Source organism: Epinephelus moara, chromosome 21, assembly GCF_006386435.1.
Source record: "Epinephelus moara isolate mb chromosome 21, YSFRI_EMoa_1.0, whole genome shotgun sequence".
Taxonomy (NCBI): domain Eukaryota; kingdom Metazoa; phylum Chordata; class Actinopteri; order Perciformes; family Serranidae; genus Epinephelus; species Epinephelus moara.
The window spans coordinates 11,730,889-11,758,436 of NC_065526.1; the positions used below are offsets into that span (position 1 = coordinate 11,730,889).

Below are 27,548 nucleotides of genomic sequence, written 5' to 3' on the forward strand. Positions count from 1 at the left end.
AAAGATTTCAGATGAGCTGCTGTGTGCAGGAACCACATATGGATGTAACGCACTGAAACTCTGACGATTACAATGGATAAGATGTGGATGTTTTATTCTTCAGTCATACTACTGTCTGTCATACAGGTAATTATACTTTATTAATTACTATCTTTAAACTATATTTTACTTTATTATTTCTATTTTTTAACATTTATTTCATTTTTTATGTCAACATGTTAGTATTTTGTAATACATTCTAATTAATTTATTTTTTCTTTTGTAGACACAACATGTTTTGACCACAGGTGAGTGCTCTGTGTTCTACACGTCAGAGGGAGACACTAATTTCTAGATGCTTTTTTAATTTTATTTATTTTTGTCCTTCACTTATATGACAAGATAAACAGATACACACAGATATGGATATATTTTTTCTATATTGGGTAAAAACACAGAAGCAAATTAAGAAAGAAAAGCGAAAGCAGCTGCTTGTAGATAATTGTTCCACCAATTTATGAATTCCAATTAAGGATGTTGACTAATGAGCAGGAAGTAAGCGCTCACACCGCCAGTAACTAAAAGGTTTGAGGTGGATTAGATGGACTGGTGATTTGATTAATTGAAAATGATAATAGCTGCTGCTCACCACTAGAGGGCCATATTTCTTATTCTGTCTTTCTATTTACAGAACAACAATTCTTGATGTTACTGAACTGAGTCGATGGCATTAAACTAGAGTGAGCAATGGGACATTTTGAACACAGCAAAGGGTCTTTTGCAAGCAAGTGGGTCATTCGTGTTACGCAGCATTTCTGACCCATGAACTGGCTTAAATTATACATTAACATCTCCATTATCATATACACATAGAATAATGCAAACTTAAACCTTTTTTTTTAACTTTACTGTCCTTTTTTTGGAACTGCATGATTTTACCATGTTCCTCTTTTATAATAGGTCATGTTAAACTCTCTCTGATTATATTAGGAAAAACTATACATGTTTTTAGCTTTATTGTCATATTTATTGTCCCTGAAATCTTTTTCCAATCTCTTAGACTTACACTTCCATTAAGGATTAAAGTATAGTGAGCATAGCCCTCTTCCCAAGGTTTAGTGATCTTAATTTGTCTCACCCTTAACATTCCATCCTGTCAAGCAAAATCATGAAGTCTGTTGGTGAGATTTTTTTTTTTTCCAAATGTAAAGACATACTTGGTATAGTTATAAAAGTGCTGTGTAGAAGGTTGGCTAGCGAAATCTGGATCGCTCACAGAGCTAAGGCTAACTTAACTCAAAATTTTCCACCCTGGAAAATTTTGAGCTAAGTTAGCCTTAGCTTTGTAGCAAAATAGGAACAAGTCGAGCCATAAATATTTTTGTTGAGTGCATGAGATTGGCACTCTATGATTCCTGAAAGTTAATCATGTTATTATTCTTATATAATGAGAAAATAAAACGTAAAACTCTTTTATTTTTTCCCCCCCAAAAAACGTTTTGAAGCCAAAATGGTGCTGCATAACAGGAATGACACACATATATTATATGATGTTAAGAAATTATCATCACAGAAGAAGGCTGGCCTTTTTCCCCATATGAAAAATAACTACAATAAACTAAAAATTAAACCAAAACCACGTATGAAATGCTCATTATTAGTTTAATTTTACCTTTTAATCTCAAAAAGTCAGAAGGTGGTATTCCTAGACTGATCATTTTCTTCTTCTTTCTGTTTTTCAGGATGTAATATTTTGTCAGTGACTTCTCCGTCAGCATCAACATTGAATGTGGTATGGAGCACCTACACAGGAGCCTCAGTTTATTTACTGGACTTGAGAGTTGTGAACTCCACCAGTATCGCCCCGGTGGTGGTGACGCAGTCTGCACCCAGCACACAGAGGCTGATTCAGGGGTTAAGACCCGGACATGTCTATGAAGTCACACTAAAGGTCTTTGTGTTTTACACTATCATGTGCCATGATGTTGAAATAACCATGACAGGTAAAGACGCAATTTGAAAAAAGTTGCCAGTTAAGTAATAAAACAGAAGAATCCCTTTGTTGACTAATGTTCAATACTTTATCTTGCATTTCCACAGTGCCGGCCACATCTCAGATCACCTATTCAAAAGCTATTTCCAGTACATCTATAAAGTTTGAGTGGTCAAATGTGATAGGGGCGGACAACTACAACTTGTTTGTGGAGAAGTTGTTTAGTTTTCCCGCACAAACATACAACCAGACGTTCACGACCCTGAGTGGACAAGTGGATGGCCTAAATCCCTCTACGACTTACAACTGTTATATTTACTCATCAAACAGTGCTGGAAGAGGTGCCAAAAGTACTACAAGGACAATCACAACGCGTAAGTGTACATGAATTGCAGAAGTGCCGAATTACGAGCTCAGTTATGTTTGAGCCAATTCCTTAACATGAATGAGGATTTGTGGATTAACACCTGTATTTTCTCTTGGAAGTGGTGCAGCCACCAACTGGTGTGACTCTTGTATCAACGGGAAGGAGCACAGCCCGAGTGACGTGGAACTCTGTAAGTAAAGTCCTGCTTTATCAAGTGACCGTGAGCGACAACGACAATCCCAGCAACGCCCCGGTCATCAGAAACACTTCAAGCACAACCATGGACATCAGCAACCTGGAACCCTGCTCCACCTACACAGTGGGAGTATCATCAGTCAATGGCTTCTTAGTTCCTGGGGAGGCCTCTAATGTTACACACACCACCTCCAGTGAGTATCTTAGAAACAGAATTCATCTGTCAGAAGGACCAAACAGAACATTAACATGTCATACTTCCTTTACTCAGCCATTAACCCAGTGACGACCATCTCTGTGGACTACAGCTGCACCAGCGGCATGGTGACAGTGACTTGGGATTTGGTATTCGGGGCCAATTTGTACAGGGCCACAGCTATCGATGGCACCGGCGCGTCCCTTAACTGCACATCTGCCTCCACCAGCTGTCAGATCACCATGCTCAAATGTGGTGAGAAGTACCAGGTCCACGTGACGGCCATCTCTGACGACTGTGAGAGCACCTCCAACGCCACCTCCCTGTTCGAGACAGGTGAGCAGAGCACCTGCTCATGTGGAAGCCGCAAAACGTGGCTTCTGTTTGTTTGTCATTCCCTTTTTAATGCTTATGTTTCCCACATGCATGCACACACCTTCTCATTTTACCTCTCACTGTCACACAGTCTCACACTTCTGGACATAGTGTAAGCTCTTTCTCACAGACCTTCCCCATACAATAAGTATGTCCTATGGGAAGTTGTTTAGGTTCCTCCCATGGTGTCCTATGGACTTTTCTCATGATGAGCAGTGAAACACACCCTCTCATTAGTCAACAAGACCTGCCATCCTACACCAGTCAGTCTAAAGCTCTTTACAGTCTATTGAAGTCAGGGAGTTATCTCAAAGGTCAGCTATAGATTCAGTCTGGAAAGTGAAAAGGTGGAAGGGGACACACACACATATACAGTCCGCCCAGGGAAATTATCTAATATCTAACACACACACACACACACACACACACACACACACACACACACCCAGCACCACAAGCATCTTTGATGACGTGGTGAATGCTACAAAGAGGTTAATTACAAAAGGTGTCATATCTCAGGTTTCTTACGAGGACTTTCAAACAATAGAAAGAGACTTGCTGGCCAGGGAATCTGCTATAGTGCATCACAAAATTCACTCATCAATATAAACTCCACACCTCTCTGCATAGTTCTTCTTCTTTTCCCCTTATTCAGCCAGATTTTTTCCACTCATTTCACCTTTTGCTTTTATTCCCTCCCCATTAATTGTCTCTAAATGTCTGATTCCATTCCCCCAGTCCCCTGTGCTCCAGCTAATCCTCACACACTTCACGACTGCTCCAGCAATGTGATTGTCTTTAGCTGGCAGCCCACCAACAACACCGCCTACTACGTGGCAACAGCTGTGGACAACACTGGAAGAGTGACCGAGTGCAGGACGCCAGACAACACGTGTTACTTCACTAATACTGGCTGCGGTCAGTACTACACGTACACCGTGTACGCCGTCAGCTTTGAATGTAACAGCGAAGTCAGCCAACCTGAGTTTGTCCGGACCTGTGAGTAGGATTTGATTTATTTCTCTTTTTTGTGAATTCTTTTCTGAAAATATAACAAGAACATTTTGGTGATATGCTATATTTTTCATACTGTCAACAAATCCCTAAAAAAAGACCCAAGCCAAAAATAAACTGACCCTCCTACCAAGTATTATAAATAGTCTAGCCAAAGCCTGATATATCTTATTCTGTGTCATCCCTACCGTAAAAGACATGCACGCATGTACATGAGCCCCACCATCGCAGTGATTGACATGTTCCCTTCTTACGATTAACGTGGGCATTGTAGTTTATTTTGAGTCAATCTAATGAGTCAATCTTTGTTAAATTTAACTGAGCATCAAGTGTGTATTACTCCACTGCTGTTTGAATAATGTTGGTTATACACTGAAGTGCCTAACTGTTTCGGTAATGTTTCAGCTTTAGAACAGACATGATTGTTGAATATAATTTAATAAAACTGAATACAAGTTCTGGGGTGACGCCCCCATCTTGGAATGATAAGCATCTGTCAATCGTTCATCTCCAGAAATGTTAAAGAATGTGCAAAAGACAAATGCCCATGATAAAGAGAAGTTATCGACAGAGGAGCAAAATTATATGTATATTGATACTTACAGACCTTGACAGCTTGCCACCCATCGACGTTACAGTCCCTGATGTCTATCTGGTGCTTTGGGTTTAGCGGCTATACACCTGTCAGCTATTAAAAAACTTAAAATCTTTGAGGCCCATGTCCAATTTGGAAATCAGTGGGTACAGGAATTTAAGATCATCCAGACAAAGATAAGCTAGCTAATGTTATGCTAACTGATTGCTAACAAAAATTGGCCAACAATTAGACTTAAGACTGTAGTACTGATATAGTTGTTCTTACACAAAACTGGCTTGGTACAATTAGAAATTCAAAACAGTATATATGGAAATAATGGAGCATCTTCCCAATGTTTACTTGAGGAAAGACAAAATAAGAGTGTGTTGAAAATGCATGATATGTTTGTCTATTCTGGCAGTCACTATGTCAGATTAGGTGACTATGGAGTCATAGAATCTTGCCGTGACTTGGCAGACAGACATGACAGATTAGAGACTGGTCCACAACCAATCATTGCTCGTCGTCTTTGACAACATGCATGATGTCATCGGATTATTCTTGTCCTATTTTTATTTTTATAATTATTTCAGTAACTGTGGCTGTTCATGTCTAAGCCAAACTGTATTTTTAGTGATGTAAAAAAAAAAAGTGCCACCAGTCAGCAGGAGCTACATCTAAAGTACTGCATGAAAACTGTGCAAGTCACTGAATCCTGCACGACAAGTTTCTGCAAAAGTTTCACAAAAAAGTATTTTTTATTATATGAAAATATTCTCTCCACTGAAACAACAAGGTGCTTTTAATTTTAAACAGATACAGGAAGTGTTGAGTTTGAAATGACGTGATGGTTTAAAGGAGCTATATATAAGAAATCTAAAGCAAATAGTCGTAAAATCCTCCTAATATGTCACAGAGACTAAGGAATAATGTTCATATAACATACTGATCTCACCGACAACAATAGTACAGCCAGAATATTCGCATTTAAAAAAAAAATTTTACGGTCCGCAAATCATGTTTATGTTTATATGAATTTGTGTTTTGGCCTGTTGCGCCACCCACCGCCGTCTACCAGTCACGCAGTCAGTAGAGTCTCAGCATCAGTTAAAGTTACGACTGAGCTACAGCAGCACAGCAACCAGCATTAGCAGTGTCCCGGTACATAGCATTAGCAGTCTGCTCAGCTGTATCCCGGCAGCAGCGTTAGCAGCAGACAAGCTGGACTTGCTCGAACGGTCCACTGGAAAAGCGCAGATCAAGGACGCGGCGACGCGGCCCTGCCACGGCAGCCGCCCGTGGGCAAACAAATCAGTCTCCAGCGTGCCGCTGTCCAACAACCTCCAATCTGTAGGGGAGGGGGGGCGGACAGGACTCGCGGCAGTATTTTGAATTTGAGTGCAGTAACCGTTTTGGCCACATTCTTACATACAGCGCCTTTAACAGGGCGAACTGGAATGGATTGAAAATAAAAATAGAAAAATACAGAGGGAATGAGAAATAAAGACCCGTGTCTATTGTAATCTGTTTCAAATAAAGCTGGTATCCTCTACAGTTGTGGTAAGTAAAGACCCAGACACTATTTGTGAATATCATGGCATGTTTTTCTACCTGATCCTTCTCCATTACGAGAATTAACATTCTTTGCTGGCTTGATACTAATGGCAGTACTCACCGGGTTGCTGAGGTGCCTCTACTATTTCAAGCCAGCATTTTTCTTTTTTCACTCTGTCATGGTAACGTCCATAGAGGAAATATCAAAAGGCTGTGGTGTTGTTGCCGTACAGTTAACCACGGCAATAGATCACCATGTGTTCCTATTGGTCTGAATGATGGCTGTAACAGAAAGAGCTGTGGAAGACAGAAGCAAATCAAACATGCTAGTCTTTCTGTCAGTCGCCGTCTACTATGACACACTACATGGAATAAAACTAGGGATGCTTGATATTGGAATTTTTGCCAATATCAGATGGGCCAATATAAACAACTTAACTGGCCGATAACCGATACTGCTATTGATATATCCACATTTTTCCCACCCACAGAAAAAGAAAAAGTATGTTGGCCGATTCTGATAGTTTATTTTAAAGCCATTATCGGCTGATACTGATTATTGTGCATCCCTAGATGAAACATTTAATTGTTGCGCAACAACACTCGTTGTTCACGATCCAAGCCAACACCGTAGGACGCCCGCATCAGGCTATAATCAGGCCAATATCGTGTCGTCTCAACCCAGCATAAGTAAGGCTTTATTTCTCTCCTTTCCTCCAGCTCCTTGTCTACCGACAAACATAAGGACAGGGGCTGGGTGTCACTCTGAAATGCTGATCACAACTTGGGACTCTGCTGCTGGAGCTCTTTCCTACACTGTAGAAGCACAGGGCAACACTGGAGAAACCTACAACTGCACCTCCTCCTCCAACAGCTGTGCAGTAACCGGGGTGCCGTGTGGTGAACACCTTAGCGTGTGGATCGTCGCCTCCAATGACAACTGCTCCACTAGCAGGGTGTTGGGAGAAGTTGCTCAGACTGGTACGAACTGTGGGAGCTCCATGATACTAACATATGACATCACAAATACTCTGTTTTTCTGATTTATTTGCCAAACTTTTCTCCGCTCTCCAGTTCCCTGCGCCCCAATCAACGTCTCAGCAACAGTCGACTGCAGCCAGGACTCTGCTAGAGTCAACTGGACGACAAACATCGGTGCTATATTCTATATTGCCGTTGCTGAAGATGCAAACGGGAATACGCATAGCTGCAATTCAATGGGCACCACCTGCCTAATTGAGGACCTGAGATGTGGACAGAATTATACTGCCAGCGTTGTTGGCACCAACCTGAAGTGCAACAGCAGCGCCAGCCAGGAGGTCACCTTTATGACAGGTAGGTCAGAGGGTTGGATTACATTACAATTGGATTCATGATTGTGTTATCAGGAAGAAGACACTGTGACACAAGATCTGTATTAACTGGAAATGCTGGTTATTTTTCTCCCAGTGATGCCAAATGAACTGCATCTTTAAAAATGTGCCACAGTCAGACACACTGTAAATCTAATTGACTGAATCCTCTGCTTCTCCATCAGCTCCTTGTTCTCCAACCAACGTTGAGGCATTCAGAGACTGTGACGCCAACCATGCTCTGATAGTGTGGCAGAACCATCAGCCCACAGGCCTCTACACAGCAACCATAGAGGATCAGAGCGGCGCTCAGCTCAACTGCACCAGCAACACTGTCAACAACTGTAAAATCACCTCTCTGCCCTGTGGAAAGACATACAGTGTCATTGTCACCTACAATGATGGAAACTGTCCGTCCACCTCGACACCCATCAGCATGGACTCAGGTAGTAAATTAAGAGGGGTGAACTGTTTCTGTCTGGAAGAATAATGAATATTACAAATAACTGATGATGCCCTGTCTCCATTTCTTTTAGTGCCATGCGGTCCTGAGGATGTGAGCGCCAGTGTGACCTGTGCAACCGGTGAGCTGATGGTCACGTGGAACATCTCAGTTCCTGCAGAGAACTACACCACTGTCATCACCAGAGGAATGGGTCAGCCTCTGCACTGTAACTCTTCAGACACACAGTGCACCACTGGGGGGTTGTTGTGTGGAAGCTCCTACATGGTGACCGTCTTCTCCGTCACCGGGATGTGTTTCAGTCTGCCGAGTACAGAGGTCACGGTGCAATCATGTGAGAAACGCAGATTTGTCAACGTTAAAAGCACAGACACAGCAGCGGGACTTACTTGAGTTTAAAATATCTCCTTTATATTTATTTCCCTTCAGTGCCGTGTCCTCCCACAAACATCACAGCCGTGCACACGTGTGCTCCTGATCCTGTTCCTGTGTCATGGATGGCTAGTGACAGTGCCAAATACTACACTGCTGTCGCTGTGAGCAGCAGAGGTCACAGATCAGAGTGCACGACCAATGAAACATCCTGCAGCCTCCCTGAACTTCACTGTGGGGAGGTTTACACTGTTGGTGTTTCAGGAGCTGATGACAACTGTACAGGTCAACTGAGTGACACTGTTCCTTTGAACACAGGTAACACAACACTGACCACCACCAAGAGAGTGTTTTTAAAACATGTGCTGTCATTCATAAGGCTTATAAAAAAAGTGTTATTTGTTTCCCTCTCCAGAGCCATGTTCTCCCTCTAATGTATCCAGCCACCTGATGTGTAGCGCTGCCACTGCTCATGTGTTCTGGCCCCCCAGTGTGAATGCAGTGAGCTATGTCATGGAAGCAACCAGCAACGGACAGACCCTCACCTGCAGCAGCCCCAGCCCCAACTGCACGCTGAGTAACCTGATCTGTGGCCAGGCATATGACATCACTGTCACTGCGTCTGATGGCATCTGTGTCAGCAACTCCAGTGCCCCCTTCAGGCAAGATCAAGGTACTGAGAGAGAGGTTGAGCCACATTTGGTAAAACCTACCACACTGTTGTGACAGGCACTCACACTGATGTGGAAAAGCTCAACAGGTTTAAACAGATACTAAGGGATTATCTGAAATTACTTTCAGCCAGCTAACTGATGTTAGATCAGTGTTTCTAGTAGTGAGTCCCATAAAATGCAAGCCTATATGTTTATAAATGTTAAAAATTAAAGGTGCTTGTAGGTAGTTTTTAGAATATTTGGATGGACCCAAGCCCACCATTTACCCCATTTCCTGTCTCTGTACTACCCTTCGCTAACCCGTTGCTGGTGGTAGATTCATGTTTAGCCAGTAGTTTCAATTTTCCCATTTATCTCTCAGCCTAAAAAGACAGCATACTTCCCAAAATGCCAAACCGTACCTTTAAGAACTTCCAGGTTTGCCTGAGAAGTATTATTTTGACTAATTCACATAATGTTCTGTCTCTGTCAGTACCATGCCCTCCAGAGAACATCACAACAAATCTGATATGTGGCACCAATGACGCAACGGTCAGCTGGGTCACTTCTGCTGTGTCCCTCAACTACAGTGTCACTGCTGTGCCGCTGGCTGGAAATATCCGTTCAGTCATGTGCCACACTGGCAGCAGCAGCTGTAGGCTGAGTGGTCTCCAGTGTGGACACGTTTATAATGTCTCCATCGGAGCATCTTCTGGCAGCTGCAGTGGACCAATCAGCCTCCCGCAGATGGTTGAGACAGGTAATAAAGATGTTGATGATCTAAGGATGATAATTTCCATGATCTAAAAATTGTTACTTTGATTGATGTCATGCACTGTAATATCTTCTTCCAGCACCCTGCCCTCCTCAGGGCTTAAAAGTTGTGACAGAGTGCGGCACAAATTCTCTTCTGGCCTCCTGGAACGCCTCTCTCGGTGCCACCTCCTACATAGCGACAGTGACGGGCCCCAACGGCTTCTCCGAAACCTGCTCCTCATCAAACCTCACATGTTCTGTCTCCGGCCTGCAGTGCGCCAGTCAGTACAACATCACAGTGAGATCCGAGGGCAACTGCACCAGCTCTCCGAGTCAAACTGCTTTGACGACAGGTTGCCTTTACATATTTTGTACATTTCATGTAAAGCATTTTCTTGACTTGGATCACATCATGTGACACATATCCTCTCTCTACGTCTTCCACCAGGACCATGTGACCCTGTCAATGTGACAAGCATCCTCCACTGTGGTTCAGACACGGCCACGGTGTCCTGGGAAGCTGCTGCTGGGGCCGTGGCCTACACTGTACTCGCTCAAGAGGATAGCTCTCAGCATTATACTTCCTGTAGGAGCAGTACAACTTCCTGTCAGCTGAACCAGCTGCAGTGTGGAAGAGTTTACAACCTGACTGTGATAGCTGAGGATGCCACCTGTAACAGCACTGGAAGCATCAGTACAGTCCTGATGACAGGTAGGAAAGAGGGAACCTGGACAGACTTAAGTTAAAGAGAAAATTCAAAGAGAAAATATATTTCTTATGTCTTAACTCATTCTCCCTTTCATCTCTCTCTCTCAGCTCCTTGCTCTCCCTCTATCCAGAACAGCACCCTGATCTGTGGCACCAGTTATTCCTCTCTGTCATGGATGCCGATGGCTGATGCCACAGGTTATGTGGTTAATGCCACGGCTACAAACGGGCAAACAGTTTCGTGCAGCTCAGCTTCTGCTATGTGCACCCTGACAGACCTCCTGTGCAGTGAAACCTACACAACCACAATCATTGCACGAGGACACCAGTGTGACAGTGCACCTGGCCCCAGCACCAACATTACCACGGGTGAGTGTGTGCATGGTGAGAGAGAACATGCCGTATATATGTGAAAAAGGAATTTCTCGCTTCCCGGTAAACCCACAGCTATACACTGTTTCTTCTGCTTTCTTTCCAGCCCCCTGTTCTCCAGCTATCATGTCAAAGCAATATACATGTGGCGCTAACACAGCAGTGTTCAATTGGACTGACCCTGAGGGAAGCCTCAGCTTCCTAGCTCAGGTAGGAGGAGAAGGGTATCAGGATAGCTGCCAGACTACAAATACCAGCTGTACGTTCCAAAATCTTCCTTGTGGCTTGGATTTGAATTTAACGGTCCAGGCTCAGGGGGCGCAGTGCAGCAGCTTCCCAAGTGTCAGTGAATCTCTTGAAACAGGTAATTCTTCCGCTTATGTTGTTCTCATAAACAAGTCAAAGAAATGATTTAACTGACTGTTACAGAGGTACTTGAAATGGGTGGTTTTAAAGCAGTAGTTGGACATTTTGGAAATTACACTTATTTCTTTGAAGATTGATACCACCCTCATGTCTGTCAAATAAATGCACAGCTTCAGCCACTGCCAGGTTATCTTAATTTATTATAAAAACTGGAAATGGGGAAATAGCTAGCCTGGCTCTTTCTGGAGGTATCAAAATCCACGACTAGCAACTCTAAAACACAACAATAAGCAATTAGCATTATATGTCTTTTGTTTAATCTATTTAAAAACTGAACCATCATCAATCATCACCATGACGTTGTAAAACATAGGCTGTTTTAAAGCCTCTATTTTGGCAGTCACCATGTTGATTATTTTAATGCAGAACTGACAATATGTGGATGAGAAGGTGGAGCTGTGGTGGAGCGAGGGATGGATCTGACTGAGAACCTGAAGGAGAACCTGAGGTTATCAGCTAACGGTAGCACTAGCTTGGTTAGCAAGGTGCATCCATAATTCACATAACTGTGATATTAAGTGGGATGATAATTTTGGCTAGCAAAAAAAAAAGACTTAATACAAAATCTATTGATAAGAAAAATGAACAACCAACTCAGAGTTTGTTTTAATAAAACCAACACCGACATTTTTAGGCAACCAAAATGTTAAAATTAACTTTCATGAACTGAAAACTGTGAGAAAAATCAAAAGTTCTAGGACAAACACACAGACAACACCCCAAAACTAACCAGTTCATGGCTATTTAAACGAACCCAGTGCAATGGATATGTATTGCTGTGCATCTATCTTGACTAACAAGTCACCATGGTAGCCACGCTCTAAAGCATACCCTGCTTTATCGTCTGTTTTTCTCTAAATGGGACCATAATTTACAAAATAAACATCATGCTGTATTGAAGAAGAGTTAAAACTATCAACTGAGACCATAAGCTCATTAGGAAAAAGTTTACTGAGGTAATAAATCAAGTAAAAAGTAGGGTCATTTTCTCATAGACTTCAATCAGACTTCTTTTTGCAGCCAGTGGAGTCGTCCCCTGCTGGCCGTAGAAAGAATACAGGTTTAAGGATCCACGTTGGAGGCTATATCCACTACTTTTACACAGTCTATGATACAACCCCCTAAAACCACAACTTAAGGTTTTTACATGTTGTTCTTGGACATATTAACAAACAAGACTGAGCTGTGATATTCTTCTCATTTAACCTTGGCAAGAAAGCAAATAAGTGTATATCCCAAAATGTTGAGCAACTGATTTAACTGCTGAACGTAACAAAATGTCAGTTGCTGCACGTTAATAAACACTTTGTCACCCTGCCTTTTTTTCACTCCACAGTCCCGTGTGCCCCGCAGAACGTTAGCGCCACACTGGTCTGTTATAATCACTCAGCCCTGGTCTCGTGGGTAGGAAGCCCCAGTGCTGTAGGATACAATATGACAGCGACAGGCCAGGATGGACACACACACCACTGCTGCACCAACACTACCAGTTGTCAGCTACCCGACATCCACTGTGGTGAAACCTACGACATCATTGTCACACCGTACTCTCAGACATGCACAGGACTCCCAAGTGCAGTTTATCGCTTTAAAGCAGGTGCAGAAAGATTTTAAGTTAGATACCCATGTTCTGTAACAAATATATCTTTACATTTCAACTCAGTGAGACAACGTTAAACCCGTTTTTCCTTCCCTTCTCTCCAGGTCTTTGTGCTCCCAGTAACGTCACTGTGTCTCCAGCGTGCGAGGACAGCATTGTCTCTTGGTCTCATGTAACAGGGGCCGACATGTACATTGCAATAGCAACTGCAGATGATGGACACAATCACACTTGCAGCTCAAACAATTCCAACTCATGTAATTTCACTCACCTCCACTGTGGGGAAAGCTATGCTGTTACTGTTGTGACTGTGGACAGGGGCTGCTGGAGCGAGCCCAGCTCAGCCGTGCAGCTGAGAACAGGTGAGAGGAAACTCTAATGTCATAAATGAGGAAACACAGACGCAGCAATGATGTTGTGACACTTTTCTTATTAATTTCCCTCTCTTATCCTAGCTCTGTGTCCACCTACTAACTTGACGGGCCAAGTCAGTTGTAATACCAACACAATGACACTCACATGGGACCAGAGTCCAGTTCCTGGGGCCACCTACGCTTTACAAGTCGAGAGAATAGGCAGCACACTCCCCGCATCGGTGCACACTACCTCTAATACCTCACACACACTGACCAACCTAATGTGTGGACAGAGATATGCTTTCCGCATCACAGCCCAGGATGGAAACTGCCGCAGCAGCTACAGTCCACCCATAGAAATCAGCACTGGTAGGATGTGTTTCTATGGCAACATCTGCAAGAGTTTTACCTGCAGTAAAAAATGATCATAATCTAAAATCAGTTTTTTTTTCTATCAGCCCCTTGTCAGCCCACCAACTTCACTGCTCGTGTGGACTGTGGCACAAACAAAGGGAATTTCTCCTGGTCTGAGAGCAGTGGAGCAGGTTTCTACACTGTTCAGGTGACAGGAGAGCACGGCCACATCGCATCCTGCTCCTCCAATGACACCTCCTGCGCTGTGAAACTCCACTGTGGCCGGTCATACTCGGCTACACTGGTGGCTTCCACAGAAAGCTGCAACAGCAGCCAACATGCTGACATTAACTTTGACTCCGGTAAGATACAAGGACAGTCAAAAGTAATCACCAATGACAAATCAGTCAATTCACTAATAAGACAAATTAACATTGTCCCTTTGTAGATCAAAATGAAAATGTCCTGGAGCCATCAATGCTCATTTTGTCACCAAGCAGTGGTTATAACTAATGACCAGTTTAGTCACTCATATCAAATCTCACAATGTCAACATAACTTTTCTGTGTACATATAATGTAGAGCAATGTTTCTCAATGGGGACATGCCATTGAGTGCTCCAGGAATGGCGTTTTTCTGTAGGCTGACGTGGATGTTAGCGTCGCCCTGGTTCCCTCATCAAATAGCCTGTGGGATTTTGACAGGCGTTTATGATGCTTACATGTTTTGTTCAGCAAGATAATCTTCACCAACCTTTCCTGGCAGTCCTCAGCTGTTCTGTCAATAAAGGCAAGAAAACACCCAAAAAATAAGCTTAAAATCTAAATGTATCTACAATGGGTACTTGGCTGGAAAAATATTTCACAGGGGACATTAATGAAATACTCTGAGAACCACTGCTGTGCCCTTATCTGTGATCAAACTCTCTGTCCCGTAGCTCCCTGTCTCCCAGAAGACGTCCTAGCCGACTTACAGTGCGACACCAACGTTATGAATGTGAGCTGGACACAGACCCCAGGCTCAGACAATTACACCGCCTGGGCCATCAGCACTGATGGACACAGAGCCTCCTGCAACTCAACGTCCAACTCCTGCTCCATTCATGATCTGCTGTGTGGCAAGGTCTACGAGGTGGTCGTCACCTCCTCTTCCGTTCACTGCAAAACCATCGCTGGCTCTGACTACAAAGTTCAGTCCGGTCAGTGCGGCTCTTTCATGTACATAAATGATGCTGCTAAAGGATAAATTAAATGGTTTTAATGACAATGTTCCTCTTCTTTCAACCACCTCTAGCTCCTTGTAAACCTGAGAACACAACTGTCGACCAGAACTGCAGCAGCAACGTTATGACAGTAAAATGGAAGCAGGGCACCACAACACAGAACTACACTGTCAAAGCCACGTCTGCTACAGGTGTTAACTCCACCTGTGACTCCACTGAGAACAGATGCTCCTTCCTGGACCTGAGCTGTGGTCAGCTCTACACTTTCACTGTGATGGGACACACTAATGTGTGCATGAGCGAGATGAGCACTCCTATAGAGAAGCTCACAGGTACGCTGATTAAGCCACTTGTTTTTGTGGATATACACTTTTACATCAGTTTTAGTATGGATTAATGTATTTTTATATTAGCTCTATTCCACCAGTGTCCTCTATTCTAACGTGCCTCTCTTCTTTTCTAGCCCCATGTCCTCCCACGAATGTGTCTGCTAAAATTAACTGCACTACACGTAACGCTCTGGTCAGCTGGAGTAGTGCAGCTGCAGCCACAGCCTACAGCGTCCAGGCAATCTCCACAAGTGGACATAACTCCTCCTGCAGTGAGATGGGCACGTCCTGTACCCTCAATGACCTGATCTGTGGAGGGGAATACTCTGTTGTTGTGGAGGCAATGCACACTGGCTGTCCTGGCCCTGCCAGCGCCCCTGCCAGGCTTGCTACAGGTGAGTATGACTCAAACCACACACTGCTGAAACCTGAGGGAGTCTTAGTATCCCAGTCAGCACACAGTGATAGTCATCATCTACCATGGAAACATCTGTGACCAAGAATATATCTGTACATGTAAAGTAAAGATGAGTTGATGCCAGATCCTTGTCATAGTCTTAAAGGGTAATCAGGCATCAGTCATTCAGGCATTTTGCTTGAACAAAACTCAAACTACAGCATCTTTTTCTTCCCCCAGAGCCCTGTACCCCCATGAATCTCTCTGTCCACTACAACGTGAGCACTGCCCAGGTGATGTGGGGGGCAGCAAGAGGTGCCAGCTCATACTCTGTCCAGGCTGTGGCTGACCAGGGCTCAATGGTCACTTGTAACACCACCAACACCAGCTGCTCCCTGAGTGGCCTGCAGTGCAGTCAGATCTACAACGTGACTGTGATGGCACGAAACCTGGCCTGTGACAGTATGATCTCTGAAACCCAACACCTCATGACAGGTTTGTCATCTAATCAGGAAAAGATATGTGTGTGAAAATATTTACAGTACTGCTTTTGTGACACTTAAATGTGTGTGTTTTCACTTCCTTAAGAGCCCTGCCCACCCACTAATGTTCAAGCCAGTACGGCGTGTGAACAACTTACTGCGACTGTTTCCTGGCAGCAGAGCGACCTCGCTGTGGGTTATGTTGCCTATTTTGACAACCAGAATGGCCACCAGGCTTCTTGTGTTGGAACAGACACAGATACACAGTGTGCTGTCTCGGGGCTCGTGTGTGGCACAGTGTACAACGTCTGGGTCAAAGCCTTAGGACGGCAGTACAACAGCTCTGACAGCACAGTGACCACTTTTACATCAGGTAAAGACATACTCGATTTATATAGATTTACACATATTACATGAACAAAGTTATTTAGATTTAGTGTGAGGGTGAGTGAGTTTAATGTGTGTATGGATATTTGTTCTTCACCATATATTGATATAAATCCCACAGCACCTTGCCAGACGAGCAGCATCGAAGCCATGATGGACTGCGAGTCCCAGTCTGCGATCATATCCTGGCAGCCAAGCGTCGGGGCCGCATCCTATGTTGCTGAGCTTACAGCTTCATCAGGCCACACCACCAGCTGCACCACCAACCACACCAACTGTGAGCTGAGCTCCCTGCAATGTGGAGAAGAATACAATGTCACTGTGAAGTCTCTGGGAGATACTTGCAACAACACTGCTCAAATGGCAGGACGCCTCACCACAGGTACAGGATGTTCACCTGAGTGTCTTTTTGTAGCATGTCAGCCATTGTGTTACTGCCACTAACTTAATCCTCTCTCCTTCCAGAGCCCTGTACCCCTATGAGTCTCTCTGTCCACTACAATGTGAGCACTGCCCAGGTGATGTGGGGGGCAGCAAGAGGTGCCAGCTCATACTCTGTCCAGGCTGTGACTGACCAGGGCTCCATGGTCACCTGTAACACCACCAACACCATGTGCTCCTTGAATGGCCTGCAGTGCAGTCAGATCTACAACGTGACTGTGATGGCACAAAACCTGGCCTGCAACAGCACTGTGACTTCTGAACCCTACCGCCTCATGACAGGTTCGTCCATAGGAAAGCCCATTTTCACAAGTGATTAAAGACTAAAAGATTAAAGATTAAAAACAAAATGAAAGATCCTTTAAGTCACTGTATTAAGAAACTTTCCCAAGATAATGACATATCTCAAAATAATGAGGAAACAATACTTTTTTGAGCGAGTTTCTGATCATAATGACTCACAGTTTTGTTTTTTCCCACTGGCGAAAATGGGCTTCTATAGTCATCTGATTGGAATGTTTAAAATATGTCACTACATGCAGGTATAGCTTTCTATTTCTCTTTCCCTAATGCTTAAAAATGTGTATTAATTTCTTCATTCAGAGCCCTGCCCACCCACCAACGTTGGAGCCAGTATGATGTGTGAACAACTCACAGCGACAGTCTCCTGGGAGCAAAGTGACCTCGCTGTGGGTTATGTCGCCTATTTCGACAACCAAAATGGCCATGCAACTTCCTGTGTCGGCACAGACACAGACACCTTCTGTGCTGTCTCAGGACTGATGTGTGGCACAGTGTACAACGTCTGGGTCAAGGCGCTGGGTCAGCAGTACAACAGCTCTGACAGCACAGTGACCACCCTTACATCAGGTAATGATGTAATCAGTATAAATCTAATTTTTGGTCCATTTGTTTTTTTGGCATTAATTTATATACTTTCTCATGCTGTATCCTCAGCTCCCTGTCTGCCCAGAGAAATAGACGTAGAGGTTGACTGTAACTCTGAAGGTGCTGCCATTGTCTACTGGAATGCTACTTATGGCGCAGCAAACTTTTCCCTGACAGCCATTGTCAGTGGAAGTCTTCAGACTCTGTGTGAAACTCAGCAGAACCGCTGTAACGTGACAGGTTTAAGTTGCGGTGAAACCTACAACATCAGCTTGACCGCCAGCAACACACAGTGCAGCCTAACAGCGCCGATGCACACCAACCTCACCACACGTGAGTGGTTAAAGCAAATCCTCATCAGTGGCAACTGTCAGTCAGTTTTACTTATTCAAGATTTAACCTTCACCTTTCAACACGTCTTTGTAGGTCCTTGTCCTCCTCAGCGCGTAGCTGTCGACCTGCAGTGTGGCTCCCGCACCGCCGTCCTGTCCTGGGAGGAGAGGTCTGATGTTGAACTGTATGTAGCAAGTGCCACCAAGACATCAGGAGGGCAGGTGCAGACGTGTAACTCCACAGGTTCTACCTGTCAGTTTGCCAGTCTAGACTGTGGAGAGACGTACAACTTCACTGTGAAAGCACACAGTCAAGGCTGCCGTAGCCAGGCCAGCAGCTCTGTGTCCATCCAAACAGGTACTGTGGAAGCTAAACTGATTATGTTTTATTCAGTGGTGAAAAGTAATAAAGTGATTAAACGATTAATCCTTTCGTCTATAGAATGTCAAAAAAAAAAAAAAAAAAAAAAAAGCCCATCACAGCTTTCCGGAGTCCAGGGTGACATCTTCAGACATCTTGTTTTTTCTGACCAACAAAAGAAATTCTGTTTGCTTCATGTGATCGAGGAAAAGCAGCATTACTTAAACAATAAATTGATTATTAAAATAGTTGCAGATTAATTTTGTGTCCATCTACAAATCGAATAATCCACTTAACATTTCAGCTCTAGTTGTATTTCTAGACTGATAATCGTCTAATCGTTTCTCTGTGTTCCTACGCTCCCTTCAGAGCCTTGCCAGCCTGTGATTGTATCTGCTCAGGCGCTCTGTCAGAGTGAGCAGGTCCAGATCTCCTGGCACCAAGCAAATGGTGTTGTGAATTACTTAGTAACGGCCACCGGGAGCCTTGGATATGTGGAGACCCACAACACAACCCAGACCCTTCTGACAGCTGCTTTACCATGCGGACAGGACTACAATGTCACTGTACAAGGAGAAGGCAACGAGTGTTACAGCGTCCCCAGCAGCCCTGCCTTCTTCAAAACTAGTACGATCTTATATCTTGCACCACAACACACATGCACAACTTCTGTCACGCTTGTGTGAATTAAAGTTCACCACCTTCCTCTCTCCCCAGCTCCATGTATCCCCCACCATGTGACGACCTATGTACAGTGTGAGTTTAACATGGGCTCTGTCAGCTGGGGGCCCAGTGATGGTGCTGAAACATATGTTGCCGTAGCAACTGGGCTCGACGGCCACCCCCACCAGTGTCGCACCAACACCACCTCCTGCACATGGAACAGTCTGCACTGTGGAGAGGAGTACACTGTTGTCGTGAGAGCAAAGGATGGAAACTGCACCAGCCTGCCCAGCAACAGCTCTGTCATCCATATGGGTTAGTTGTGCAAAGTTTGTTAAAGGGACAGTTCACCCCAAAAATAAAAAAATCCTAGTTTTCCTCTCACCTGTAGTGCTATTTATCAGTCTAGATTGATTTAGTGTGACTTGCCGAGTGTTGAAGATATTGGCTGGAGATGTCTGCTGTGTCTCTAATATAATGGAACTAGATGGCACTCGGCTTGTGGTGCTCAAAGACCAATAGCCAGTTTACTGAATGCTGGTGTACTAAAACTTAAATGTTGTTGAAGATTTCTTTTGTAACATTCGTCATCTTTGTTTCCTCCAGATCCCTGTGCACCCCAGAACTTGGCTGCCACTGTGAACTGTGATATGAAGGTTGTTTCACTGAGCTGGGATGCCAGTAATGGGACAAACTTGTACATGGTATCAGCAGAGTCAGGAAACAAAACAAATGGGCTCACCACTAACGCCACAACAGCCCACTTCTCTGACTTAACCTGCGGACACAACTACAGCCTCACAGTCACACCTTACAACCAGCACTGTCCTGGAAACTCCAGTGCAGCAGCTTCCATACAGACATGTACGTACCAGACAGATATATTTCACTTTTAAAGGCAAACAGATTAAAAATATTATGTAACAGTAAAAGTGAGTTCAAACTGGTCTAAGATTAACTTTTACCTTGCTTTTCCCAGGGCCATGCCAACCTTCAGGAGTCTCCACCATGCAGGACTGTCTCTCTGGCATCGTCATGGTAACCTGGCAGGCCAGCAATGGGTCAGACTACTACACAGCCACCATGCAGACAGACACTGGCATCTCAGAAATGTGCATGTCCGACTCTAATGAATGCAGCGTCCCTGGTCTGACCTGTGGGCACAACTTCTCAGTGTCAGTCACAGCCTCCAACCAGCAGTGTAACATCACCTCCAGTCACACCACAAGTCTGCAGTCAGGTGAGGATTTAAAAATAGACTGTGGGTTACTAGGCTTTGTCTTTGTAATCAAGATCTCATTGGTATGATTTCCTTTTCTCCTTTTATCATTCCTACAGTATTTATTACTCACACAATGCAGCACAGGGTCCAAAACCAATTTAGATTTAATCAGGACAGCATTCAAAATTATCTAGTAATTTTATTTCAACCAGCTTGTGCAGCATTTTCATTATTAGCTGCCAGCCAATTTAATTTTACTCCATTTCAGGGACATGTTAAGCTGTTTTAGGGGGCAAACTGTGTAAAAGGAAACTTCTGTTACATGGCAAATATGGTTTAGATTTAAGATAGTAACTCCTGAAATATATATTACATAGAGCTGCATAATCCACCCAAATAAGGCCAAGTGTAATCAAATCAAAGCAAAGGAAATTCAACTTTTTAAAATGTGTCACAGTATACCATTACACATGAAAGATTGTGATGCAGAGGACATGCCCGGTTCTACAAATTAAATGTCAGACCTAATAGAGCATGCTTGTTTGATACTGACCCCAGCAAAAATCACATTATCATAATTTTTAGATTTCTTTCAGTGAAAATGAAATGTAAATTTTACCATTAACACTAAAATGGTGACTCAGATTGCGAAATCTGTCAAAATAATATCAATGCAGCCTTAGTTCCACAGTAAGGTAACATCCGGTCAAGGTTTTAAGCTAGCATTAGCAGCCTTTATTATCTAATACCGGTAAATTATATGATTTAAATCAGTGCAAAATTAAATTATCCCATTTCTTTATAGAACAACCTCAAATGTTATACAACTACCTAACTTAAAGTTAAAACATAAGTAACTTAAAATTAATATGAAACCGTCGTTGTGAGCTAACGTGCGAAGCTAGCTAAAGGGAGTTAACGTTAGCATCTTACCTCGGAGTCCATGTTGATTTACATACGTCACTTGGAATTAATAGCCAACCGTCGTTGTAAGCTAACGTGCTAAGCTAGCTAAAGGTAGTCAATGTTAGCATCTTACCTCGGAGCAAATTTGGGAGTTTATGTTGATTTTTGATGGATTCAGGTGTTAGTGAGGGCTTTAACACTTCTTAATCATTGTTGGACATCTCTCCACTTAAGTTGTTGGCTCAAAAAAGCGAAAAAAACACCAACCTCTAAACTTTGAGGATTTCTGCGGTTGGACTTGCAGCTCCATATGTGTACATCATCTCCCATATCAGTCTATGGGAACTACAGTCATACCATAGTGTGTGTACCTATGACGGTATGCATTACACCAAATAACTGTATGTACCTTTCAGGTGTTCTAATCCAGTTTGTAATGTCTTGTATTATATTTTGTTTCAAAATGTCAGCATTAGTTGGACATAACATTAGTTTTTTTGTTGTGAGGTAAAATAAGGGTGACATTTTCTGACCTAATTGGTGAACTGTTCCTTTACTACATAGTATACCATAGTAATACTACACTTTTACTTACAGGTCAACATAATGAGGTTATTACCCATGCATGCTCTTCTCAGAATATGTAATGATAATACATAGATTAACTAAAACTAGATATCGGATGCCAAGATGGCACCTATTAATGCCAATGGAGTTTCTCATCTGGTGCATACACCACAAAAGTTTTCTAGCTCGTATGCAGCCCACTGGATATGCGCTATAGTTTTTCTTCCACTGGCCCTGCTCATAAACTTCTTTTCTCGGCTTGAGGAAAGTTTTACAAAAATAAAACCTCCACGGATCAAACATTCAGAAAAGAAAGATTCATAATTGATCTTGTTTGCAGTTCGAGATGTCCTGTCAACATTTTTACAGACGTCTCTTGAACAGTGGTGGTCTACGGGGAAAATGCATTTTGGGCTGCAGGGGATTTTTTTCGCTGATATACTAGTGAGTGGCCTCTGGGAAAAATTTGCTGCAAGGTTGAGTAGCTTTCGTTGGAGCCTGTGATCAAGCAGCAACCTCAGGGGCTAAAAAATGAAGCCAACACGGAAGTGCCAAAAACTGCAGTTCCTTGAATGGCCACTTGAGGCTGGCTCCAAAAGCAAGTCAATCCCCATGGAACCTCATGTAAAAATATTCAACTTCACAGCAGGAATAACTATGTTTACATCCTGGTATAAAATACAGTTTAGATTTGTATAGCTAATTTCCCCATTCATGGATTCATTTTTGTATAACTCACCCATTTAATGTTTGAATTTAAAATCCAAAGGCCGAAATGCCAAACTGGAAGCTTCAAAATGGGAGTCCACAAACCAATGTCCAGGTCCATCATTTCTTTACAGTCTATGGTAATGACTAACCATTCCTGTCCCCTACCTGCAGTGCCATGTGCTCCCAGTAATGTCTCAGCGGTGATGGACTGTGCCAACAACACTGCTGTGGTGTCCTGGTCTGCCAGTCGGGGCGCCATGCAGTACTCAGTGACAGCCCACAGTAGTCATAGCAACATCAGCTGCCAGACCTCTAACCTCAGCTGTAGCCTGGACAACCTCATGTGTGGCAACCGCTACAGTGTTCAGGTGGTGGCTATGGATGACAACTGCTCTAGTATCCCCAGTCAGGCTCTGATATTAAACTCAGGTAAGACAGGAAACACCAATAAATACACTCTAATACACAGTTACAGTTTTATACTTTTGTGCTGTGTATGTGAAATTATTTAAACTTAATATGTCTCCTCGTTCCCAGCTCCCTGCCCGCCTCAGAATGTGAGCGCTGAGGTCAGCTGTTCATCAAACGACATGATGATTTCTTGGGATGCCATCAGAGAAGCAGACCACTTCTTGGTGTCAGTAACTGCAGACAACGGTGGAGCCAGAGAGTCCTGTAACACCACCAACACTGCATGTTCCATCAGCAATGTAACCTGTGGACATAGATACAGGGTTCAGGTCATCTCCGTCAGAGGTGACTGCCACAGCCAGCACAGTCAGACCCACAGCATCATGTCAGGTATGAAACCTTCAAAAACCACGCGTCCTTACGTAAACCCAGACATCCAGTCACAAATTTAACTGTTATGTTTACTTTTTAGCTCCCTGCCAGCCTCAGGGTATCAGAGGCAGACTCGACTGCGTGACCAATTCTGCCTGGATATCATGGGATGCTGCTCCGGAGGCGGACAGTTACACCGTGTCAGCTGTAGGTGACGGGGACTACTCAGCCAACTGCACCACCTCCTCCAACACTACCTGTGAGGTGGAGGACCTGGCATGTGGCGTGCTTTATAACTTCAGTGTTATTGCTAAAAACAGCAAATGTGAGAGTCAGCCAAGTGCCACCATCGACTTGCAAACAGGTAACAGATCTATGAAATATGCTGAACCATTGGGAAAACATAAATTCATGCATGCTGCGGAGTCATTTAATGAACTCTGTCTCTTCCCCCAGCCCCTTGCTCCCTCTCCGGCATCACTGCATACCCTCAGTGCCACAATTCCTCCATCCTCGTCCAGTGGGATCTGATGGAGGGCGGCGATGGAAGCACTGTGTATATTGCCACAGCAGAAGCCAGTGACCATACCTACCTATCCTGCAACAACACTGGCACAAGCTGCTACCTCCACGGAGCACAATGTGACCTCCATTACACCATCATCGTTTCTGCTTCATCAGACCAGTGCAGCAGTCTGAGAAGTCCGCCCTACAGAATAAGCATGGGTACATAGATTTCTGTTTGTTTTCTGTCATGCATTAAATCATTTCACATACTAGCTTAGAAGGACAGGGCTGCATTTGGAAGTCAGTATTAATCATTTCATTTATAAGTTGATGTGCAGTGGAAGCCAGCAAGTTCTTGAGTAGATGATAGCAAGGACAAGGAGAAAGAGCTTTTAATTATGGCTGTTTCTTCTGGTGTGTGGGTGTAGAGTTGGAGTGGTGGTGGGATCATGACCTGAAAGGTTTCACTGAAACAGATTTCATCCAAAATGTCATGATGTCAAGGGCTACTTTTAATTATACCTGTAAGTGCCTCTCCATAAGACACTCAGTCCAGGTGACACATCTCCCTGAGAGAACACATAGGAGTTGCGTTGTATTGGCCAGCAACAGGGGCGGGCTAATGCCAGGGTTGTATATGGTTACCCCACACTGTCTAACCTCCCACCAGCACAAAAATATGACAAAAGAAATGAGAGTTTGTGATTCCAATAAAGCCCCTGAAAATGTGGCATAAAATCTTGATCATGTCTCCACAATATTTACTGTTTCTGACTAAATTAAAGTAAGCAAAAATCACACTTAAAAAGACATCTCTATGTATTATTCATCCAAGGTTAATGCTCAAAAACTCAGCTTATCTGCATCATCAGAACTGTTTTGGGGGTTTGATCAGATTTCATTAACTGTGACCAAACAACCCACCAACTGTCATATGCTGCTAAATCCTGGCATATGACACATCACCTATTTCCAACTTTTCCACAGAGCCGTGTCCACCCAGGAACATGGCGGTTAACATCACCTGTGACGACCACAGTGCACTGGTGTCCTGGAGCCCCTCTCCTGTAGCTGAAACCTACCATGTTGTCGCAATGAGTGCAGACGGACACGTGCACACTTGCAACACCACCTCCAGTAACTGCAGCGTGTCAGAGCTCCGTTGTGACCAGCAGTATACTGTGTTTGTGACTGCCAGCCACGAGAACTGCTCCAGCAAGGCCAGCCAGAATGCTACAGTCACCACAGGTACTTGTCTTTATATACAAGTGCACACAGTTACCCAACATGACTGTATAATATCATTTTCAGCAGTCTGATCTTTTGGTTTCTGTGCAGGTCCCTGTCAGCCCGATGGTCTGTCAGTCACTTTCCACTGTGGCAATCAGTCTGCATTGCTGTCATGGACACCCAGAGATAATGCTGTAGACTACTATAGCTGTGCCCAGGCTGGAAATGGAGACATGCTTTACTGTCACAGCACAGGTCCCACCTGCACCATCCAGGGTCTTGATTGTGGAACAGTTTATAATTTCTCTGTCCAGGCCTCAGACGGGACATGCAACAGCTCCTTCAGTGACCCAGTACAGAGTGGAGCAGGTATAGTAGTAGCTGCATGTAACACTCAATAACTGTGTTAACACTTGCACTGAAATGGACAACAACATTAAATCCTCCTCTCTCTCTCAGCTCCCTGTCCTCCAGACGCTGTTGAGGTGCAGCTGTTGCCGATGGAGAATGAGATCCAGGTGATGCGATTCAGCTGGACAGAGATCACCTGCACGGACACGGAGTACTTGCTGACGTTAACAGGGAGTCTGCTGGGAGATAGCCAAGCCCAGTTCGAGCTCTCGTCCTATTGGACAAGCACGACGTACTTTGAGATTCCTCTCCCCTGCGGCTCATCCTACTCTGCGACAGTGGAGAGCAGGAGCCCTGCCGGTACCAGTGACCCATCAGTGCCTCTCAATGACACAACAGGTAAATGACACTGAACACTTGAGATACTGTTCGAAAACATTTATGTTGGATTTCAAGCCTTTAGCTAACAGTGGAGTAATTGAAAATATCTTGTATTTATAGTACACTAATTAAAGGTGTCCACAGAGCCAGCTACCTGACAGTAGACTTAGAACACAGTAGAACACAGATACACTCCCCTGGTTAATCACCATGGCTTACTGGGACACTTCAATGGAAAAGAGGCATAATTTATTGTATAGGATACACCTGCTCTATTCCTATTGTGACAAGCCAGAATGGTGATTAAAATGTTACATCAACAATCGGAGGTCTAACTGGACCAGGGGTCGGCAACCTTTCCAAAAGCATGACATTTGAAACCAGGTTTTGAGATTCTACTTTCTTCTCTTCTCCCAGCTCCCTGTCCACCATCAGGCGTGGAATACAGTGGTAACAGCTCCTTAGCCACAGTTTCATGGAACGCCTCAGTGTTTGCCACCACGTACACGGTGTACGACAACAGTGTGACGCCAAAAGAGCAGCTGTGCAGCACCGTGGGCTTGTCCTGTGCTCTGTCTAACGTCGCTTCCAGTAACTTGGTGATCACAGCCAGCAACACAGCCGGAGAGAGTGAAGAGACAAGTGTCACGAATGGTAGGTACTGATGTGTGTGTGAGAGAGCATGGAGAGGATTCTGTATAAAGATTTGACACATTTGAAGGGACACATTTTCTGTATTCTTTTAGACAAAGTAATTGATCTAAGGCTTTTTTGTTTAGTGGTACCACAAGGTCGCAGGAGGAGAGATCTCAGTGGACAAATGCCAGAGGATGGTGAGTTTGTATAAAAAGTTTAGCTACCAATTCAAAGCTAAATGACAGAGGTACTTACCTAAATATATCAGCTTTAATGCAATCTCATTCACTGGCACCTAATTCACAACTTTGATTTGTCTCTCCCCACCAGGATGCCTCCCAGCTCCTGTGCTGAATGTCACCCAGGTAGAATCAGTTATTGTCATTGAGTGGTCTCAAGTAGATGATGCCACCCATTACAACCTGGTTATCAGGAATCAAGGCAACTCCAGTGAGCATCAGGAGATGACAGTGTACGGCGAGCGTGTCCTTCTCACTGACCTGAGCTTGAACTCTAACTACTGTTTCTCTGTGTCGGCTGAGAACTCTGCAACCAGCGGACCAGAGTCAGAGCTCGTGTGCGTCAAACAGGGCAGGGACTTCCCTGGTAAAAGTACACTGAAGTAGACAAAGCTAGACATCTGCATACATATCCCGATTAAAATGTGATGGTGTGACTGTCAAGGTGACAGTGTTTTTGACATTTAAGACTAGTAGCACATGGGAATTAGCATGGGTTTGTGACATTTACCTGCCATAAGCTGCACAATAGTTTCATAAGGCACGACACAATGGAAGATGCCCGAGCCCAAAGGATTTCTCTACTCTATGCATGTAAAAAGCCTTCATTGATCTTTTGTCTGCTGTTGGTTGAGGTTGTTTTGTATCTAGGGCTTTGTTCCTCTTGCTTTTACATATTTTAATCACTTTTGTAAATTATATATTAGTATCTGAAAGTTAATATATCAGGAAGTGTTTCACATGTCCAGAGTATTTACTTTTTACCATTTCTAAATGTGTATTTAATATGGAAATTATTTTCAGACATTCTAATAAAATCATCAAAAATACTATTTGCTTTTCTCTCAAT

The 27,548-nt window shown here is 43.8% G+C and overlaps 1 protein-coding gene across 1 annotated transcript; it reads left to right on the forward strand.

Moving 5' to 3' along the window:
- LOC126409082 (mucin-4-like) lies at positions 1–27,526 on the forward strand. Its single transcript, XM_050074983.1, has 46 exons — positions 1–126; positions 266–287; positions 1,722–1,982; positions 2,080–2,346; positions 2,459–2,728; positions 2,806–3,066; positions 3,844–4,104; positions 6,971–7,231; positions 7,325–7,585; positions 7,788–8,048; positions 8,139–8,399; positions 8,495–8,755; positions 8,853–9,110; positions 9,584–9,850; positions 9,945–10,199; positions 10,295–10,558; positions 10,664–10,924; positions 11,034–11,291; positions 12,690–12,950; positions 13,058–13,315; positions 13,409–13,678; positions 13,768–14,025; positions 14,601–14,861; positions 14,957–15,217; positions 15,349–15,609; positions 15,852–16,106; positions 16,200–16,466; positions 16,602–16,862; positions 16,946–17,203; positions 17,525–17,791; positions 17,879–18,142; positions 18,236–18,499; positions 18,872–19,129; positions 19,220–19,480; positions 19,772–20,029; positions 20,145–20,405; positions 22,743–23,000; positions 23,109–23,372; positions 23,455–23,718; positions 23,811–24,080; positions 24,849–25,109; positions 25,200–25,460; positions 25,551–25,841; positions 26,241–26,477; positions 26,603–26,656; positions 26,790–27,526. The coding sequence occupies exons 1-46, from the start codon at positions 73–75 to the stop codon at positions 27,083–27,085; spliced, it is 11,424 nt and encodes a 3,807-aa protein (XP_049930940.1). The 5' UTR covers positions 1–72; the 3' UTR covers positions 27,086–27,526.
- Positions 27,527–27,548: the final 22 nt, after the last annotated feature.